Source organism: Lipophrys pholis, assembly GCF_963383615.2.
Source record: "Lipophrys pholis genome assembly, chromosome: 2".
Classification (NCBI taxonomy): Eukaryota; Metazoa; Chordata; class Actinopteri; order Blenniiformes; family Blenniidae; genus Lipophrys; species Lipophrys pholis.
The window spans coordinates 4,999,468-5,021,310 of NC_137636.1; the positions used below are offsets into that span (position 1 = coordinate 4,999,468).

Consider the following 21,843-nt stretch of genomic DNA (forward strand, 5'->3'; position numbering starts at 1 on the left):
CAGGTTCATATAAGAGGCCCGCTGTGACGCTAAAGAAGCTACAACTACATTTGTATAACTACACTCATATAAAGAAGAAAAATACAAAGAAAGCCATTAATAATCAAACTACACAGTAAATACATAATTGGAGAAAAAAAATTAAACTAAAAAGATTACAAAATCATTTTTCAACAATAAAAACGGAGTTTATTCATCTTCTGGTAGAACGTTAAGATTCAGATTCAGGGTACCTTTACTTCAGCCATAATGGAGCGTCACAGCTTAACTTTCATTTGTCGGTACAACTTGAATTATTCATCAGGCGTGAAGAAGAAAAAATAATACTTCTCCGACCTCGAGTGGGATTTGTTTCTGGGTTTGAGGTCACGTTGAAGGAAACTTTGATTTGTTTTGAAGCGGCAGCAGATGGTCGGTCAGGACTCAAGGACAGTAAATATGAAGAGTTTCCAATCAGGAGGTTTTCTCACAAGTTTTCTGCCGCCTGATGAACACGCGGTGACTCCCAAACGAATCACGAGGGTTTGTCCACACACAGCGAGTCCTAATGGTTCACCACAACACAGAAGATTAGAAGAACGACGAGCTAAACTCAGCTGCAACGACTCAGACTTATCTAGTCCAGGGACGGTTTGATCTTAAAGGGGCCGGAGCAGGAAAAATTCAACACTGAGGTCATGTGTTTCAGTGTAAAGAAATAAAGTAAAATGTCCATCCAGCCGTCTTCTATACCGCTTTATTCAGAGGTCGTGGGGCGCAGCAGGCAATCCCAGCTCAGTGTGGACGAGGACAGGCTCGGATGAAGATACGAGTTGTGATCAGCTGGAGGAGCCCACGTCTACTCTGATAACCGAAGACTAAAAGATCCTGATTGGAACTTTAGGATCAGCGGTGCCCGTGCAAAGCATGCTGGGTAATTCCCCGTTTCCAGGAACAGAAGTCACGGTGACGTTCGATCTGAAACGACATCTTCTGCTCCTCCGATTCGTCGTCCCGTTTATCTCCACGTGAAAAAGTTTTCTTTGTTCGCCTGTACGATAAAAGTGTTCACAGCCACTGAGAAGGGAACTTTGTGAAAACGGTGGAATACTTCTGAATCGCTCGACGTCTCCATGTTAACAGAGAAACAACCCCCCCCCCTCCCCCGCACTCTGAGTGCTCGTTTCCACGGCAACCGTTTCAAGCGTTCAAAACTTGCTGATATTCTTCATCTCTTTATTCTTGTTTTTTATTGATGTATTTTCTTGACCAATCATAAAAACACTTGAAAATCTTGATGTTTCTTCTTTTTTTTTTTTTTTTTAAATGTTGTTCGTGTTATTTTATTTTCGAGTTTTAGGGCCACTGAAGAAAAAAAAAAATTCGGAGGCAAAAAAAAAAAAAAAAAAAACCTTCGTGGCCTCAGAAAAAGTCGAAAATCGAAGTCGAGATTTTTTTTTTCACGGTGGAAAAAAAAGTCCGTCCATCCACATGCCAGCGCGTGTGACTGCTTCCTCAAAATGCAAATCAGGCGGTTTAATGAAGTGGTGAAAAGATGCTTCAGGACAGAATCTCGCTCATAAACACGATGCAGTTATCATCAGTATCAGGACTAGAAGAGACAGAGCAGCCTGCTGCGTTGTTCCGTCGCGGAAGTTCGTCGAGTACGAAGGACAAAGGCCCGGATCCCGGGGTGGTTATTTAAATGTGTTCTTATTAATCAAGGAAATCCTGTGTAAAATCACATGTCCATAAGCAGTAAGCAACCCGATATAGTCAGAATTAAGGGATTTAATGTGAATTCACATCTACGGGTACATGATGAGGGATGGATTGACGTCTCTCCGTGAAAAAAAAAAATCTCGACTTTGATTTTCGACTTTTTCTGGGGCCACGAAGGTTTTTTTTTTTTGTTTTTTTTAGCCTCCGAATTTTTTTTTTTTCTTCAGTGGCCCTGAAACTCTTCCGTAATTTTCTCTCTCATCAGTTTGGTTGAATAAACCAGCTAAGTGATGTGTCCGTTCCGCCGGCTCTGAGCCGCCGCCGCCGCCGCCGTTGGGTTTGTTTGTTTTCATAAGACTTCTGTTTTAAGTGCAGAGCGACGTGAAGGTTTTCACCACAGAAACCCAGTTTGCTTGGCTGCTCGTGTCGAGCTCCGCCAGCTCAGCGTCCTTGAACGCTCCCTCCCCCCGGAGAGGCGAGGAGGCCGCCGTCGCTCCTTCATCTCGTCGGACGGCCACACCGCGGACAACGCTCACAGCCTCTCGCTCAGTTCTGCTCTTTGGTTTTCTTGACTTGGTTTCATGAGACGGAAAGATTTCTGACCAGATGTCAAAGATTTTCTGTCCTTAACTGAGACCCTGTGCTCTGATTACTACTGGATTCATCTTCAGGCTCATTTCGGACCGATTCAGGACTTCATGATGAAAATCTCTTCATAACTGCTTTTCACTGATTTCGCACGTCGGTTTGGGGTTTCGCATGATTTTAAACGGGTTTCCTGCGGCTCGTACTGTGGACCCGTTTCCACGACATTTCAAGTAAAAACACATCGTTTTTGTGTTTTCATTTCAGAAATGTTTATCGTTTACACAGCAACGTTTTGAAAACAACGGCCGTTTCCAGGGAAATGGTATAAATGGTGAAAGTGATGTAGGGAGTATTCTGGGCCACTAGTTGGCACTGTTTTTATTTTATACAAAAATAAGCAAAATAGTGACATGCATCGGTAAATGCAGACAGGGACCTGGCTTGTTTTCCACCCACACCTTCATTTTGTTGTGTGTTTGTCTTTTGTTTCTTTTTGTTGTTCTGTGTTTTTTTTCTGTAAATTTTTTTTTGGGTTGTTTTGTGTGTGTTGTTGTTTTGTTTTTTTTAATGCTCAGTGTGTGAACCCAGAGAGGAACAAAGAGAAGTACAATGACGGTTTAGAAATATGAACCCTTTAAATAAAGTTTCTCTCCAGTTGTTGTTTGAAACGGGACACAGGTGAAACCGAAACCACCCGGCAGCCGACTGGAGGAGGAGGCCAGGTCAGTCCAGGACGCCACACCGAGACACAAAGCCTGCGACGAGTCCTCAGATGACCTGAGGCCGGCAGCCAGCTGTACCATACGTCTGTCCACACACACATTCACGCTGTGTATATATAATATGAGGTTTAGACGTCCAGCACTGTGGCAGGCCGCCCAGCGTGTCCTCAGGAAACCTCCCATCCTGCTGCTGAATGAGGTCGTTTGTCGTTCCAATGCAGCAGATAAAACCGACCCGGCAGGTTTCACAGACTCGCCATGCGAACGTGATAAGATGCCATGTGTGCAGCGTCCGTGACGTTAGAAAGCAAAAGGAAGGGAACAGACGTCAGCAGAGGAGAGAACATGTTGTTTCACTGCGGTTTCAGTTTGTTTACGACGCGGCTCAGCTGAATGAGCAGGAAACATTTTCATATGTGACAAACCTTTCTCTCATTCATGGTCCAAAACATTCAATATGCCGACACTAACAAAGAACTAACAAAGGCTCTTTGTCGTGGGTCACTTTGTCTTGATTTGTCTGTTTTTCTGTTCTTTTGTTTTTGGTGGTTTTGTGTTTTGTTCTTTCTTGGCTGTTTGGTGTTTTGTGTAATGTTTTGTCTTCGGTTTTTTTATGTTTTGTGTATTTATTAGTTTTTTTGTTCTTTTGGTTGTTTTGGTTGTTTTGAATGTATTTATGTTTTATGCGTGTTACTTTTTTGGTTGTTTGTATTTTTTTATTTTCTTTTTGTTTTAAGTGGTTTCTTTTCTTTTCTGTTTTGTTTTGTTTTGTATGTGTTTTTTTACTGTTTTGTGTGTTTTCCATAGTGTTTTTGGTTGTTTTTAATTTTTTCATAAATATTGTTTCAATGTTTTTTTGTTTTTTTTAGGTTTGGTGAGTTATTTATTTATTTTGTGTGTGTTTTTTTTTAAAGGTTTTATCTGTTTTGTTTTGTTTTAATTGTGATTTTTTTGGGGTTCTTTTGTGTTTTAAAAAATACATATGTTTTTTCTTTTTTTAGCTGTTTTTTTGTTCTTTTTTCTTGTTTTAAGTGATTTAAAAAAAAACTTGTCTCTTTCTGTTTCATTTTTTTTTTTTTATGTTTTTGTGTTCTTTTTTTACGGAAACGTATTGCATTCACATGAAAAAATTAAGTTCGGCTCTGTTTTTCTGAATTTATGAAAAAGACCAATTTTTTATTTTTTCAAAAATCAGTATCTCAGTACCCCGGCTAGCTCAGTTGGTAGAGCATGAGACTCACAATCTCAGGGTAGTGGGTTCGTGTCCCACGCCGGGCGCCACCTTCCCGTGGGCTCACCACCTGCAGGAAGGTTCTTAAATGGTGCAATGTGATCTGGATGACAGTGCTCAGACTGTCACCCCCGCGACCCGGAAACGGATAAGCGGAAGAAAATGAATGAATGAGTATCTCATAAATTCAGAAAAACAGAGCCAAATTTTTTTTCTTCCAAAAACAGTATCTCGTAAATTCTGAAAAACAGTCAATTTGTAATTTTTTACAAAAACAGTATCTCATAAATTGAGAAAAAAAGAGCGAATTTTTTATTTTTTCAAAAAACAGTATCTCATAAATTCAGAAAAACAGCCAATTTTTTTTTCTTCCCAAAAACAGTATCTCGTAAATTCTGAAAAACAGAGCCAATTTTTTTATTTTTTCCAAAAACCGTATCTCATGAATTCAGAAAAACAGAGCCAATTTAAATTTTTTTTCAAAAAACAGTATCTCATAAATTCAGAAAAACAGCCAATTTTTCCCCCAAAAACAGTATCTAATGAATTCAGAAAAACAGAGCCAATTTAAATTATTTTCAAAAACAGTATCTCATAAATTCAGAAAAGCAGCAAATTTTCTTTTTCCCAAAAACAGTATCTCATAAATTCAGAAAAACAGAGCCAATTTTTTTCCCCAAAAAACAGTATCTAATGAATTCAGAAAAACAGAGCCAATTTTTTGTTTTTTCAAAAAACAGTATCTCATAAATTCAGAAAAACAGCCAATTTTTTTCTCCAAAAACAGTATCTAATGAATTCAGAAAAACAGAGCCAATTTTATATTTTTCAAAAAACAGTATCTCATAAATTCTGAAAAACAGAGAGAATTTTTTATTTTTTCAAAAAACAGTATCTCATGAATTCAGAAAAACAGAGCCAATTTTTTATTTTTTCCAAAAACAGTATCTCATAAATTGAGAATAAAAAGAGCCATTTTTTCTTTTTTTCAAAAAACATTATCTCATGAATTCATAAAAACAGAGCCAAATTTTTTTTCTCATGTGAATGCAATACGCTTCCGTATTTTTTAGTTGTTTTGTATTTTCTTTTCTTTTTTGGTTGTTTTGTGTCTTTGAAAAAAAATTATATAAATATTTTGTTTTTTTTTATATCTTGACCTCGTGTGGATTATCTTAGCAGTTACATCTAATAGTTCAACAATGTGACCCAGCAGGATTTATTTAAAGTGTGTTTCCAGTCCTCCATCACAATCCAACAGTACCCAAACTCCAGCAGTTGGACCTGCTCGGTGTAGAGTTTAGGAATCATTACAGCTGCAGCCAAAGATGGACAGAGTTTTGTGGCCAACACAAGTTCTCTTCTTTCACACATTTAATTCCATTACATTTATTCAGAAACTGTTTTTTATAAAACAAAAGTTTATAAAAACAGATCCAGATGTTTCCAGTCTTTCTTGGGGTTGGTCAGTCCAGAGAAATGTCACAGGGACCAACTGCAGCTCCTTGAGCCAGCGCGAAGATCTCTGGTGACCTCTAGTGGCGAGAAGTGAAAGTGTCTTGTTCCGGGGTCGGTTTTTTTCGGAATCTTTTGATGAGTCATCCAGCAGATTTAATTATAATAACCTGTGTATGCGTGTGCGCGTGCGTGTGCGTGTGTGTGTTCTAAACATGAACAAACAAACACTGGAAAACAAGAAGTTGAAGAATTCTCTCAGTGACGCCTGAAAAGATCAAAACAAAACATGAGAACCTTCATAAAGATAATAAATCATGTAACTTCTTGTTTTACTGATATTGAATTGATTGATTTTCTTGATGTAAGTGAGCAGATAAAACCCCCAAATAAACCAAAATATGATAAAATTCCAGCATTTATTTACTTTGCTGTCACATTATTACCAAACTACTAAGAAACAGTGAGAAAGTGTAAATGAAAAAACAAAAGGAAAAAAACCAAGAAGTAAATCGTCTAATGCTGACTTTAACCCTTTAACTCTGCTTGATGTAAACATACCTGACTGACTGACTCCGCTCGTCGGTGCTGTTGTCACAGACTCTAGAGAAAAACAAACGCACCCTGTTCACATCCTGTGTTTTTTAAACCAGCATGCAATTCTTCCTTCAGCTTTTAGTTTCAAGTCAACGTCATAGAAAAAAAGTGCTGGAGGAATAATTCACTTATTTATGACACAACAAACATGATGAATGCAAATCAATATGAGAAAATAAGGGAGCAAATAAATATCTATTGATTGAAATGATAAAAATAAATAAATAAATGCACAATCATGTAAAACCTTCAGTTCTACAGGTTCATATAAAGATTTTGTCACCTGAAAACTCAAAACTTTAGTTTCGTTTTGAGTGTGAGTTTACACGACAACGGGGCTCGGAGTCACTGAAAACACAGATATTTGAAAACACTCCAACCCCGTCTCCATGGAAATGGGGGAAAACGCATCTTTTCTGAAGCAATGCTCCTGCTCAAGTGTTGTCATGGAAACGGGGCCTCAAGCTTGTTACCTGTACCGTCCCGCTCACCTGCCGTCCTGAGCAGCTCCACGCTGACGTCAGAGAAGTGGTGCGGCTCGCTCACCGAGCAGACGTGAGTCCCGAAGTCCGACGCCGCCACCTGTCGGATGGTGAGCTGGATGCTGCGCGGCCGGTACGCGATGTCGTACCCGGCCGAACAGTTCCTGAAGGCTTTGTGTTTGATGAAGTGACACAGCAGCTCTCCTGCCGGACTCCTCCACTGCACCGACAGCCGTGACGCGGGAGCCGCATCCTCATAGTGGTACGAACACGGCAACGACACGGCAAGCTCGCCCGGCCTGGAGAACACCGTCACAGCGCCTCCTGCAGGTGGAACGATGTCATGTTAACGGTACGTCGACTGCTGTGATCACCTGCAGGAGGTGCAACTCTTCCTGCAGGTGGGATGACGCCTCCTGTGGACGAAACAGTATCTCCTGCGGGAAGATCAATTCCTCCTGCGGGTAGAACAATTCCTCCTGCGGGTAGAACAGTACCTCCAGCGGGTAGAACAGTACCTCCTGCGGGTAGAACAGTACCTCCAGCGGGTAGAACAGTACCTCCAACAGTACTTCCGGCTGAAAACGTAACGTTTTATGAATGCTCGTACTCCATCTCTGTGTAGACGGTGGAACGTTGCTACTAGTCCTGCTCACCACGGTAGTAGTAAATATAGCTCTGGTTCACATGCTCAGTCGTCGGACAATAACAAGGTTTGCCACAGAGTCGTGACTCCATATTCTCATGGGACCGGGGAGTTCTAGAGTTGACAGTTGCTGTGACAACGATCCAACTTGGTCGTCTGTCTACATGAATGTCTGTGTTCAAAACATTGACATACAAATGTGAAACTTTTATGAAACAACAAGGCAGAAACGACGCGTTTTCCACTAGAAGCATTGTTGAGTAAACAGGGCCTGAGTTAGCCTCGATTGTGGGTTTCGACGTATCTCTAGTATCTCTAGTGTCTCTAGTATCTCTAGTATCGCTAGTGTCCCACACAGGCCGCAGTAGTTGAGAGTACAGTGAGAGGTGAACCTACCTGCTGCAGACAGCTGTGACAGCAGCAGTCCGGCACACACAGCCGCAGCCGGTCTCAACATTTGGATCAGAAGGAGCTTCAGCTCGGAGGAGAATCCACTCTGCTGCTCTCACTTTCCCTTTCACCTGCTTTTAGAGCTTCAGCTGTTTCTGAGGAGACCAGAGAGTCCCTGAAACCCGATCGACCTGAGTCAGAGGAAAGTCCAGGCCTCATTTCTGCTACAGGTCACGCTCCTCCACAGCTCAGAATCAACTGAAACAACTCATCACACACACACACACACACACACACACACACACACTCCGACGATACACCCACATCAAACTGTACAGGTGACACATCGAAACCTGCGTCAGAGTTATTTTCATCAATTCAGATCAACTTAAGAAATTCCAAGAGAAAGATGCAAAATAGATTTAATGGGACACAAGAAATGGAAAAAGAGGCAAAGCAAAGATGAAGAATATCAATGTTAATAAAAGGTAAAGTGCAAAGAAACTAAAAAAATCTATTTATGATATAAAAATGGTCCATGGATTTCACTTAGTTAGATCTTTTCCCCAAAGCGCTTTACATTGTTGATCACATTCACTCATTCACACACCAATGGAGGAAGCCGCCATGCAGGGCGTCTAGTCCGTCCATTGGGAGCAGTTTGGTGGTCGGAGTCTTGCTCAAGGACACTTCAACATGGGAATTGAACCTGTAACCGTCCAATTTAGGTACGACCCGCACTACTGACCGGGCCGCCGCCTCCCCAAAAAGGCAGAAACATTGAAAGAAAGCTACAAAATAAAATAAAGATTGTGAGTAAAAGGGACAAAAAATTTACAAGGAGACTCCAGTAAGTCAAACAAAGACATGAAATAATAATAATAATATTATTAATGAGAATAATCCTCAAAAAACACAATTAAGTACAATAAATATGTTTTTTTTTTTTATGTGGGAACAGCATTAATACATTTTTAAAAATTCTTCATTCATTCAAGCACAAAATAACTTCTTGTGAACAAATCTGCATATAAATGCATTTTTATTACATATGTGACTTTTCATTTCACATTTGACAATAAAATAAATAGGATAAACTTAATGTAACATTGTCATTGATTTTATAAAATCATTATAACCTAAAATCCTTGAAAATACTGAAATAGTGTTTAAGATGTTCATGTTCTTTGTTTTTTTCCTCTTGAATCTTTATATCTTATCATGCACAAAATCAAATAGGCAGTTCATACCAATCCAAAAGATATATCACCAAACAAACAGTGAATAAATAACAGCAGAACGATACAATCCCGTTGCATGTCTGAAAAGGAGCAGAAAGTAAAACTTATTAAATCCCACCCCTTCTCTGTTAATGATCGTTACAGAAGGTACAGAACCTGTTCCAGGAATTTCTGGTGCATGAAAGACAAAAACAAAAAAGAAAAATAATATAACCACAAAGTTCATTTAAATAAACAGTCACTTATCCAAACAGATAAAAACGTTTCTTTCTGACCGTACATGAGTATTTACATTCAATGTCCACCAGGGGGCAACACAGTCGGTAACTTTTAATCAGAAAACAGTACAAAGTGTTCATAAATATTTCTACAGTCATAACAATCAGACTGAAATAATTCCAAACTTTAATAGAGATTATTAAATAAAACATTTAAATACTGCAATACTCACTTTAACTGTTTTTATTTTATTTTAACGTCATCCGAGCTGAAATTTTTTACAACAAAAGACTTGAAACGTTTCACTTTATGTGTGATGAATGTAAAATATATAAACTTTGGGATGAAAGTAACTTTCCTGCGGCCGTCTCTGTCAGTGAGATAGATAGATGGATAGATAGATAGATGGATGGATGGATGGATGGATGGATGGATGGATGGATGGATGGATGGATGGATGGATGGATGGATGGATGGATGGATGGATGGATAGATAGATAGATAGATAGATAGATAGATAGATAGATAGATAGATAGATAGATAGATAGATAGATAGATCGATAGATAGATCGATAGATAGAGTCCATAAACATTAAAATCTTAACTTAACTTTGTGAAATGCTTGTAAATATCATTCGTTAATAATGGGATTAAGATATTGTTGGGACTTCATCGGCTGTAACGAACCTTTCAGATTAAAATACTTTAGTTAAAAACAGTTAAAATGATACATTTATTTTTAAGGTTTCGTGTATTTCAGCATGGCGATGACAGCCGAGGATCTTAAAGTCAGTTTAAAACATTAACACACATTTTTTTACACACAGATGCTTAAAAACAACCAGTTACAAAGTAACTAGTTACTGTAACCTTTTCTCAGTAATGTGATAATTACTTTTATAAAATAAGAAAAAACTGTTTTAAAACTAAAGCTGGTTATTTTTGTTCACTCAGCCCGCGGTCAGTTTTCATGATCACGTCACCTGAAGCCGTTGTGACTTCAGCTAACATCCAGATTATAGAGCATCTTCCTCCTCTAACATTGAGATTATAGAGCATCTTCCTCCCTTTGACTGAAGCATTTCCGTCCTTCATTAGTCTATAAATCTGCAGCTCTTGAATCTGATGTTAGCTTTAGGATTAACGTCTCCTTGACCCAGGAAGGAGAATCTGCCTCTCCGGAGGAAAACTGGCTTTTCTCAAAACCTTATCGACGGAGTTGGAGTGTTCAGAAGTAATCTGAAAAGAAACCAAAAAGTCCTTTAACAATTCGGTACAAAACGGAGATGGCGACGTGAAGAAGTTCCTGCACGAGGCAGAAGGTGGAAAAGTTTATGCAGCTTGGACTCTCCCAGGCAAAAGACTTAATCCTGAATGAACTGTCCTCTGTAATCTGAGCGGTGCGACTCTGGAGGCTTCAGATCTGTACAAGTGAGTCCCTCGGCTAATCCCCCCCACCGTGTGGGGCAACAAGAGGAGCACCGAGGACCTCCCGCTGCTGCTGTGAAGAACAAAAACCACCACCAAACCAACAGCACACGGAAAGAAGCACCTCGAGATAATCCAGAGGATGAGGATGATGAAGGCTCCGGTTACTGGATGCCTCTGAACAGACACATGGCGAACATCATGGCGAAGAGCTGCGGAGAGAACGACGCAAAACGTCACGTTTGGTGCATTCACTGGTAGAAACCTTTAATTTCCTACATATATTTGAAAAATTTGCCCAAAAAAACAATCTTCTTTTTTTATTTTAAAGTGATCATAAACAATTTATTTGTCACTAATCACTAATATGAGGAATTTAGGTTGAAGCTCTGAATCATGAACGTTTCAAATCAAAATGCTTTTTTTTTTTTTGCGTTTTCATTTCAGAAAAGTTTTTCATTTGTATGGCAGCGGTCCGAAAATGTTTCGTCTTTAATATTGTATTAAAAAAATAAAAACGCAGATAAAAAAATTCAAGTCTCAGCTCAAATTTTGCGAAATCTTACGAAGGAGAAGTGGACCGAGGACGGAGCCCTGTGGTGCTCCATATCTAACAGCCGCTGAACACCATCAGCAGAAATCCTGGTAAAAGTGTGTAAGTGAAATTCCATTCCTTCTATGTTTTCATATTTCTTCTATTTCAACATCGGTTCTATCATATAAGCTCAGCTGTTCAGGATATGTGAAAGAGAAAAAAAAAAGAAAAAGCATAAAAATCGGACATGAAAACAAACTAAAACGTCAGTTTTGTTTATGGAAAATAAGCACTGGGACATACTTCAATGGTGAGCACCACGATGGCCAGAGCTCCGGCGGTGTAGATGTAGGTCTCAAAGTAGTCCACCATGGCCGAGTAGCAGCCCTGCACACAAACACACGACTCCAGTGAAGAATGGAAACGATTCACAGGATTGGATTCAGTTTTTGATTCAACCTGCGGGATTCTGCAGCACTGTGAGGAACATCGTATCAGCGTTACTGTGACTCCTTCCGCCAGCCACTGTAAGACTAACATGAGTGGTAACCGGGACTATCTGTAACTCCGAGGGATTTTTTAATCTCAATGTTTGTTGGATTAAATGCTGCAGATGTTCTTCAGACTGCCGCAGCCTTCACATCCTGCGGGTCGTCCCGGGAGCCGTCCCCTCGGAGTGTTTGGGCGTTCAAGTGTTTTACACATGATGACCTTGTTGTGTCTGAAGGTCACGCTGCCGCTCACGCACTGCTCCACCCCGCCGTCTCCGAGGTAACCGTTGCTCTGGCAACAGGCCTCGGGGACCATCTTGGTGGGACTGAGGAGCCTGAAGAGGCTCTCCTCGAAGTCCTCGGGCCCTCTGACGCCGCAGCAGTCGAACTGTCGGGACGGGAGAGTGGGATTATGGGTAAAACCAGAAAGACGGTAGGAAAAGGAAGAGGAGTCACAGGCCGCCGCCTCACCGTGGTCATGATGGCGTTCCACGTAGAGGTGAAGACGTCTGTGTTGTTGCGGCCTTGGTAGTGACGCTTCAGCTCACGGGTGAAATAATCCCGAGTTAGCTGGAAGAAAACAAAGATGGTGGATCAGAGCTCCTGTCAGCTCCTCCACATCTGGATCGTAACAGTCCAGAACAAGAATGTGAGGATCTGACGACTCTGTGAAGCCAAACAGGTTCATGAGTATCCGGGAAGTGACAGTCGCTCATCGGGAAACAGTTTAGAATCAGAGGATTCTGAAGAAAGTTCTGGATTATCAGTCTGTCAGGACCGGAACCGACCCAGACCGTCAGGACCGGAACCGATCCAGACAATCAGGACCGGAACCGACCCAGACCATTAGGATTGGAACTGATCCAGACCGTCAGGACCGGAACCGGCCCAGACCATTAGGATTGGAACCGATCCAGACAATCAGGACCGGAACCGACCCAGACCATTAGGACCGGAACCGACCCAGACCATTAGGATTGGAACCGATCCAGACCATCAGGACCGGAATCGACACAGACCATTAGGATTGGAACCGACCCAGACCATCAGGAACGGAACGGACCCAGACCGTCAGGACCGGAACCGACTCAGACCTTGCTGACCACAAACTTTCTGCTCCGAACAGATTAAAGTTCACTTCATATCTGATCCTGCATTTACACTCAAGCTAAATTCAAAAATCCAGCTCAGAAGCTCCTAAAATCATCAGGAAACAAAGAAAATGACATCCAGAGAACTTTAATGGAACCCTGAAAGACAAACTAAAACAATGACGGATCCAAATCATCAAAACTAACAAAGTCAAGAATCAATCAAGACTCAAGAAGATCTGAAGCTTGTCAGAAAAACCTCAAACATGTTAGAAATTCTCCAGAACTGAGATCAAAATGACTCCAGAAAATCTGAAACATATTTGAAACCAATCAAAAGCAAAAATTTATCACCAAACCAAAATCCAAAGATTGCAAAGAATAGAACTGAAGCCAGTCGGTGAGTTTAAATCAACTTATGGACTGAAGATGTCTGAACATGAGTGAAAAACGAGCGACTGACTTCAACTGAAAGCGTCAGGTCCAAAAGCGGCTCAGAGACGGATCACATCCAAACTGAGAGGGAACGAATGAACGGATGAAACTTCTCTGAAAACAAAATGGAGGAAAGAATCAGTCTGGACTCACTTGCTCCCTGAAGAGGAAAGCCAGGATGGCAGCAGCCAGCTCAGCCAGGAAGATGAAGAGGATGAGCATGAAGAACTACGAGAGAACAGAGCAGACAAGATAACCTGTGAGGAAACAAAGGAGCGCATTTCAACAGAGTGGAGCCATTTTAATTTTTTATTATTATTATTATTATTATTATTATTATTATTATTATTATTATTATTATATTATTATTATTGTTGTTATTGTTATTGTTATTGTTGTTGTTATTATTGTTATTATTGTCATCATTATCATTATTATCATTATTATTATTATTATTATTATTATTATTATTATTATTATTATTATTATTATTATTATTATTATTATTATTATCATACATTAACAAAAGAGGTGGTTTTGGAACTGAGCCCTGTGGCCCTCCATATCTGATGTGCTGATTGTGTGGAAACGTTCCTGTAAATTTAAAATTTAAAATAAGCTGCATGTGTGGATCAATGTTTTTTAAATTTTTTTTATTTTCCTTTAGGTTTGAGTGTTTTTGAGTCGCGCTTGTTAAGCCTCTTTATAAAGACCTCTGTGTGTTCACATACTTTAATGCTTGAATCAGAAGTCGCCTGCTGATCGGATTCAGGGCGTGTCGTGAGGCGGTGGACTTTAACTCACAAACAGCAGCAGACATTTGTTTTCTCGGATCGCTCCACAGCAGCCCAGGAAGCCCAGCAGGAAGAGCATGGCCCCCATGGCCAGGACCACGTAGACCCCGGTGAACAGCAGCGGGTTCACCACCACGATCTCCCTGAAGCCCATCGGGTCCACCAGCACCCAGACGGCTACGCCCAGCAGGAAGGAGCCGCCCAGCTGGAGCACAAAGGGGTCAGACGTTGTTGTCAGTGGCCGTCGACTGAGCATGTGCAGAACAACTATTTACTACAACCAGGAGCAGACGGGCCCTGGGCCCAGTGTTTCCTCAAAGTTACATTTTCTGTGGTTCCAAACACCGTTGTCATGCCAACGGACCCCCGGAATGGAGGAGGGCTGGAGGAGTGATGGAGGAGGGCTGGGGGAGTGATGGAGGACGGCTGGAGGAGTGATGGAAGAGTGATGGAGCTGATCTAGTTATTCTATGTCTTTTCTATTAGATTTTTTTTTTTGTATGTTTTCTTGTTTTTTCATTTGCTTCAATGTCTGTTTTTAGTCTTTATTCCCTTCATCTTCGTTTCATGTTTACCTTTTATTTGTTTACACACACACACACACACACACACACACACACACACACACACACACACACACACACACACACACACACACACACACACACACACACACACACACACACACACACACACACACACACACACACACACACACACACACACACACACACACAAAATGTGAATAAACACGTGTGAAATGCTTCAAACTCACAAAGATGAAGAAATTGAAGACGAACATCAGGTACTTCATGCAGCTGAGACAGTCTCCCTCCATGGCTGAGAGTTCCCCCCGACCCTGTAACACCACATCAAGCGTAAACACCGTTACATAAAGAACAATATAGAACATCAGTCCTCACGGTGCTTCATCCACTGATGGAGGAGCCGCCGTGTTGTAGCTTCATGTGTTGTGGAGGCTTTTTCTCAGGCTGTGTCTGGCGGCAGTGAGGCAGGAGGACGTCGCTGACTCATGGCTCCAGGACAGATTGTCCCTGCAGGACGGAGCCACACATGTCCTCAAGAGGACGAGTCCCCAGCAGGGGGGGGCAGCAGGACCAACTGGACGCCGCCTGATGGTGTTTACCACAGGAAGCTCACATGCAGCCACCTGCCACACACAGATCCTCGGCTTCTCCAGCCAAACGCTTGGAGTGTGTGTGTGTGTGTGTGTGTGTGTGTGTGTGTGTGTGTGTGTGTGTGTGTGTGTGTGTGTGTGTGTGTGTGTGTGTGTGTGTGTGTCTCTGAGGAGAGCACAGTTTGTTTGCACTTTTGAAATGTTCGCGAGGATTACTGAACATCTTTAAAAAGAAATACATAGATTCCAGGCTGAACGGGCGAAGCAATACTGGACAATACCACTACTTCTTTCAAAGTAGTTGAGTTTAATAATGATTAGATTAGAGAGTCTCAAAGAAGATATAATAATGTAATCATTCAGTTTTTTATGTGAATAGGCGTGTTGTGGATTAAAAATAGAAATATTTTGTAGAGACTGTGACAGTATAATTACCTTTCTACTTTAGATTTGACTCTAATGGATGAAGATTCACAACTATTTAGGTTCGCCTGTAGCAAGATGACTATCTCACCTGTATTAAGGTAAGTTACTTTAATAAAATGTAACTAGTTACTTGTTCAGGTTCTTGTAATGTCCTGTGTTCATAATGGAAGATGCTCTATAATCTGGATGTAAGTGGGGGAAGATGCTCTATAATCTGGATGTTAGAGGGAGGAAGATGCTCTATAATCTGGATGTTCGTGGGAGGAAGATGCTCTATAATCTGGATGCTAGAGGGATGAAGATGCTCTATAATCTGGACGTAAGTGGGGGGAAGATGCTCTATAGTCTGGTTGTTAGTGGGGGAAGATGCTCTATAATCTGGATGTTAGGGGAGGCGCTCTATAACCTGGATGTTAGAGGGAGGGTGATGCTCTATAATCTGGCTGTTAGGGGGTGCTCTATAATCTGGATGTTAGAGGGAAGAAGATGCTCTATAATCTAGATGTTAGAGGGAGGAAGAGGCTCTATAACCTGGATGTTGGGGGAGGAAGATGCTCTATAATATGGATGTAAATGGGAGGGAGATGCTCTATAATCTGGATGTAAGGGGAGGAAGATGCTCTATAATCTGGATGTTAGAGGGAGGAAGATGCTCTATGATCTGGATGTTAGAGGAGGCACTCTATAACCTGGATGTTAGAGGGAGGGTGATGCTCTATAATCTGGATGTTAGGGGTGCTCTATAATCTGGATGTTAGAGGGAAGAAGATGCTCTATAATCTAGATGTTAGAGGGAGGAAGAGGCTCTATAACCTGGATGTTGGGGGAGGAAGATGCTCTATAATATGGATGTAAATGGGAGGAAGATGCTCTATAATATGGATGTAAATGGGAGGAAGATGCTCTATAATCTGGATGTAAGGGGAGGAAGATGCTCTATAATCTGGATGTTAGAGGGAGGGAGATGTTCTATAATCTGCATGTTAGAGGGAGGAAGATGCTCTATAATCTGGATGTTAGTGGGGGAAGATGCTCTATCATCTGGATGTTAGATGAAGTTACAACAGCTTCAGACAATGCGATAGTTACAGCTAACGGTGGGCTGAGTGAACAACAATGACCTCACGAACCACACCAGCTTCTATTGGGAGATATTATGCGGGACCGGTAGCCTCCACCAGAGGGCGCTGTGCCCTGCTCAAGCTCCACTTGTAGTTTCCTTCCTTTGTGGGTCACACAGGTGGTTTAACGCCACTTTCTCTGTCAATGTGTCTGTGGATAATTTCCTGCCCTGCGTGGAGCTTTTACTTTAATGAGCTAAAACGCTGACTGCTCCACTCACGCAGCAATTAAAGTCTGGCGGCAGTGCACTCTGGGTAATTGCAGGCTGTTTAGGAGAGGTCGGGGTTAATAAAAAGAGAGCACTTTGTCTGTGGGCACATTTACACATGAATCACAATCGCCCATGTTTCTGTGAAGGAACAAAGAGGAGGAAGAACCGATGAAGAACCTGCAGCAAACACTCTCGTTCCATCGGCTTCACCTCGTTAGCTTAGCGTTAGCCAAAGGTGTCGTCTCCACCAAACTGCATCCTTGGAAGAAGCTAACACTACTTATAACCTGTTCTACAAAGCTCTAGAAATAGATAAAATCACCGTACAAACCGAGGAATTGGAATTTGACCGTTCTGTCATTCAAATTAGTAAAAAAAAAAAAAAGAAAAGTCCTGGAGAAAGTTGTGTGGATTTTATGCAAATTTTCACCAGTAGAAGTGGGAGGAGTTCATCTGCTGCGACCTGGATGTCTTTTCTAATCATCTTTTATGTGTGTCAGTGTGACCTCCATCAGGTTTGACCTGCTTCCAGCGGCGAGAGCCGAGTGGATGGTGACACATTCGATCTGCGGCTCCGCGCAGAGGAAACTATTGATGATCAAACATTCAGGTCAGACGCCACCACACCAGAATAACTGTGTAACTGAAACACAATAACTCATTAATATCTGAACATTAGTAACTCGGTTATTAAAGTCGCAGTCGCCGCGTTGTCGTGAAAATAAGATAAAACAATATTAAAGCGTCACAGCGGCTGTCTCTGTTAACTTAGGGCCTGTCCAATTAAGAACGCCGATTCACATAACCACATCGCTTTTGGCCGATCATCCACGCGGCGCTGCGTTTTAGGAGCCTGAAAACAGCAGCTGAATGCTAACGTATAAAAAGATGATAACAGTGAGTTAGCTAACATATGACACTAACATATGATGCTAACATGTGACGCTAACATGTGACGCTAAGCTGTGACGCTAAGCTGTGACGCTAAGCTGTGACGCTGAGATGTGACGCTATCATGTGATGCTATCATGTGACGCTATCATGTGACGCTATCATGTGATGCTATCATGTGATGCTATCATGAGATACTATCATGTGACGCTAACGTTCAGTCGTCGGTGCGACGTTGATCTGCGACAGTAGAAGTTGTCTTCACTCAGTGACACTAGATTATCCCTTCATTTCTCTCTCTGATTTAAGTTCGCTACACCTAAAGTCACCACAGCAGAGGCAGCCGCTAATGCTAACATGGTGTCAAACGAAGTAATGATAATGAGCAGAGGGCAGCGTAGCGTACCATCTGTACCTGTTTAATGGCTTCTGTTCAGCTTTCGGCCTCCAAGCCGCTGCTGCTTCACATCAGCTGGAAACAAAAAGAAAGAAAGACTTTCATTCAACCGCCAGAAGAACAACAAGAAGCAGTGAAAAGGAGATGACACATCCAGAGACGGCTACATCGGGGCTGAGGGAAACATCGCAGAGGAGTTTGAATCCTTCGGTGATTCATCGAGCTGCATCCACGAGTGTTTGTGCCGCGTGTGTCACGCTCATGACTCACGCTTTCTTTGTTTTTCAACACGGGACTCGAACCTGCGCGTCCGACTCGTAAACACTGAAAGAGAGTCGTGACGGTGGATCTCAATCTGAGGCGAAGCGAGGCGGCTGTTGTTCAGCTGGTGACACAAACACATGCAACACTTTAACACTGAATGTCTGATGTGCAACGTGACCGACCAGCAGGACGCTGGAGAAAAAAAACGACACCAGCCTCGGGCCCGTTTACGCCACAGCGTTTCAGGAGAAGATGCAGAATTTCAGTAAAGTTTTAAGTTTCGATGGCAATGTTTAGAAAATGACCTTGTTGAAGGCTCATACAGTATGTCCTCCTGCGTCTTCGGGACACCAGACAGTGCGTAGCCTCGACTCAGACTCTTCGCCCAGGAAGTTCTGCATCGAGATCGTATGAGCCACGAAATAGTTCACTGCCACAACACTAGGGGCCGTAGAAGGATTGGAACAAAGCGCACGAAACTCAAGGGTAGTTTTCATTGTGTGTGTGTGTGTGTGTGTGTGTGTGTGTGTGTGTGTGTGTGTGTGTGTGTGTGTGTGTGTGTGTGTGTGTGTGTGTGTGTGTGTGTGTGACAGGCCTGTGTGAATGTCTCTGTGTGTTAATGACAGCAGGACGTTGGTTCCCGTCCGCTTCCTGATTAGATGAGGATCTTTAAAGAGACGTCCGCCGTCCTCCAGAGGCCTCCACCTTTAACCAGATTAATTCCACTCAAACTCAATTAACAGACAGATGGTGGTCCCGCCCCCCACCCAGCGACCTCCGCCCTGAACTCTGCCCCACCCCCACCCACCCACCCCCATCTTACCACAGGAGGGGCGGAAACTTTCATCAGCATGAGGTCGGTGAAACGTCTCCAAACTGCCCCGGGTGGTAGAGATGTGGAGCGTTTTACTAATGTGATATATAGAGCTGATTGGATGAAGTTCATTTAATCAAAGTGAGACTCATTGAGGTTCATCCTCTGTGGATCATAAATCTAATGGTAACTACAATCACCAGGGTTCATCCTCTGTGGATGTTGAACGCATGTGTTGAATTTCATGGTCATCCATCCAACTGCTAATGAGAGATCACACTTTTAAAAGAAGTAAAAAAAAAAAACTAGACAAAACACTTTGAGTAGAAAGGGTTCATCCTCGAGGCTCAAGAACACCAAAGTGTTATCAAGTCATCAACTATCCACCGGTTGATGAGATTCGAAGACTTTGTGAGAGTAAAAATAAGAAAAGAAAAATCAAGAGATTTTATCAACTTTAAACTGATGACGTATTTCGACTTAGAAGTCACCTAAAGTGAGGGTTCATCCTCTGTGGACGATGAACGTGTGTGAATCCATGCAACTGCTGTAGAGATATTACACCATGAACAAAATCAGTTTTGGCCCTTAAATCGGTATATTTAAAAAGAAAAATCACAGCATTGCTTATGTAGCTAAGGTTTATCCTCGAGGATCATGAACATTTAGACAAAAAAATAAAAAAAAACTTCAATTATGGCGAAGCACCAAGTTGTTACTGAAATAAAAAACAAAAATCATTGGATCCCTTTAAAACTGGTCTATCCTCTGGGGCGTGTGTGTCTATACTAAATTCTATCTGTTGAGATACTAAACTTTTAACCACTGACATAAACTTGGTTCATCCTCAGAGAACCATGGATGTCTGGAAGAATCATCGATAAAACAGCTGAGATATTTTCTTTCTCACCATTCATCAATGGATGTTAAGACAAAAAAAAAAAGTAATTTTCAAAGTAGCAGGATTTAACCTCTGGGGACCATGAATATCAAGACAAACTCTTGATTCAGCTGTTAATGAGAAATATAACTTCTAATTGCTAAAAAGAAAAAGTGATATCAACTTGCTGTTATTCATGAACATGTTAAAAAAAAGTCCACTTTTAGCACCGATTCATCCTCTGAGGGTCATGAAATTAAACTTTCAGATCAATTTGTTCTGACACACAAGATCACAAGCAAACTAGAAATATTCTTTCTTCTATCTGCAGTTTCTCACTCTAATAAATGTATTATATGGGACTAATAATGGGACTTATAAACGTTTATCTCATCTTATGAAACTTTTTTAAACCTTTTTTTTTCAGTTTCCGATGGGAAATCCAATCACGATGTGAAAAACTGCGAATCAATTCAATGAATTCAATCGAAAGGATTAATATTCAGTTTTACATTAAATTACACCGATAAATATAAAAATCAAACATCTTTACCAGCTCACACCTGTTTTAAATTAGAATTAAATTTATTTCCATGTTGAATATCTATCAAACAAAATGCACTTTCTTCTGACTGATCAGTTTATTGATTCCTTGGTTGTAAAGTCTCGTGTTTTTCATGACTCGTGAATGAATCTGGAGGAGAAAAATCTAACTTACCGGGAAGCTCCGGTCAAGAAGCGTCAGCGGCTGCAGCGGCTCAGTCAGCCGGAGAAGGTGCGCTCTGCTCGGCGTGAGAATCTGTGACTGCCCGCTGTCTGTCCGCTCCGCGCCGCGCGATGAACGGCACCGGGGAAAGGGACGTCACGCAGGTGCGTGACGTCATCATTTCGATCCACGGATTAAAAGAAAAAAAAGAAACTGAAAAAAAATTCACTTTAAGAGAAAATGCGGGTTTACAGTGTGTGAAGACGGTCAACATCAAAAATAAATTTAGATGGGCGTCTTTTTTATTAATAGATTGTATTAATGACGGATATGAATGTTTTTTGATAAATTTTATTCTTTCCTGAATCAGACACAGAAACTTAAAATAAACAATTTTCTCAAATTAAGATGTTATAACGGATTTATAGTGAAACCACTGAAGTTCCTGCACGCAGCGCTGTCGCCCTCTGGTGGTCAGAACTGGAACTGCAAGGTGCTGTTTCATGTTCATACATGTTTTATTCCTCCTTTGTTAGAGAACTTAATGTGCTTCAAGTTCTTTCTTCATGGAATTATTCAATCGTCAATATTTTATTCAAATTTGCTTTTGGATAAAAAAAACAACTTTGTATGTTACAAAATGTGAATCTCAAACAGAAATCACTGATATCCTCCTACATTATAATTGTCTTACTTTCTTCACCATCGCTTTCAGACGAGTCCTCTGAGAATTTGTCTGTTGAAACAGAGGCCCCAGAAGATCTTCTCCATCCAGTCCTGCTTTGAGGGATTTCTCCCGACTCTCTCAGTGAGGTGATTTACAGAGAATAAAAATCACAAGTTCCTGCAAAAAAACATTTTCTGATCCACACAGGCACACCGGGAGTTGGACCCTCCTTCTGTCAAGACATCAGAAGACACTGAAAGTATCAGACTGGACACATACA

At 41.4% G+C, this 21,843-nt stretch overlaps 2 protein-coding genes across 2 annotated transcripts; both read right to left on the reverse strand.

Annotated features, from left to right (window-relative positions):
- Positions 1-5,350: 5,350 nt before the first annotated feature.
- Positions 5,351-7,966, reverse strand: LOC308106638 (uncharacterized protein). Its single transcript, XM_080458495.1, has 4 exons — positions 7,819-7,966; positions 6,786-7,100; positions 6,259-6,300; positions 5,351-5,965 (listed from the first exon to the last, which is right to left on the reverse strand). The coding sequence occupies exons 1-4, from the start codon at positions 7,877-7,879 to the stop codon at positions 5,907-5,909; spliced, it is 477 nt and encodes a 158-aa protein (XP_080314621.1). The 5' UTR covers positions 7,880-7,966; the 3' UTR covers positions 5,351-5,906.
- A 2,899-nt stretch (positions 7,967-10,865) lies between these two features.
- Positions 10,866-14,885, reverse strand: LOC308126775 (tetraspanin-18B-like; the record flags this gene model as incomplete). Its single annotated transcript, XM_080491395.1, has 7 exons — positions 10,866-10,913; positions 11,540-11,623; positions 11,948-12,115; positions 12,199-12,297; positions 13,407-13,481; positions 14,058-14,252; positions 14,823-14,885. The coding sequence occupies 7 exons, from the start codon at positions 14,883-14,885 to the stop codon at positions 10,866-10,868; spliced, it is 732 nt and encodes a 243-aa protein (XP_080347521.1).
- Between the last annotated feature and the right edge of the window lie 6,958 nt (positions 14,886-21,843).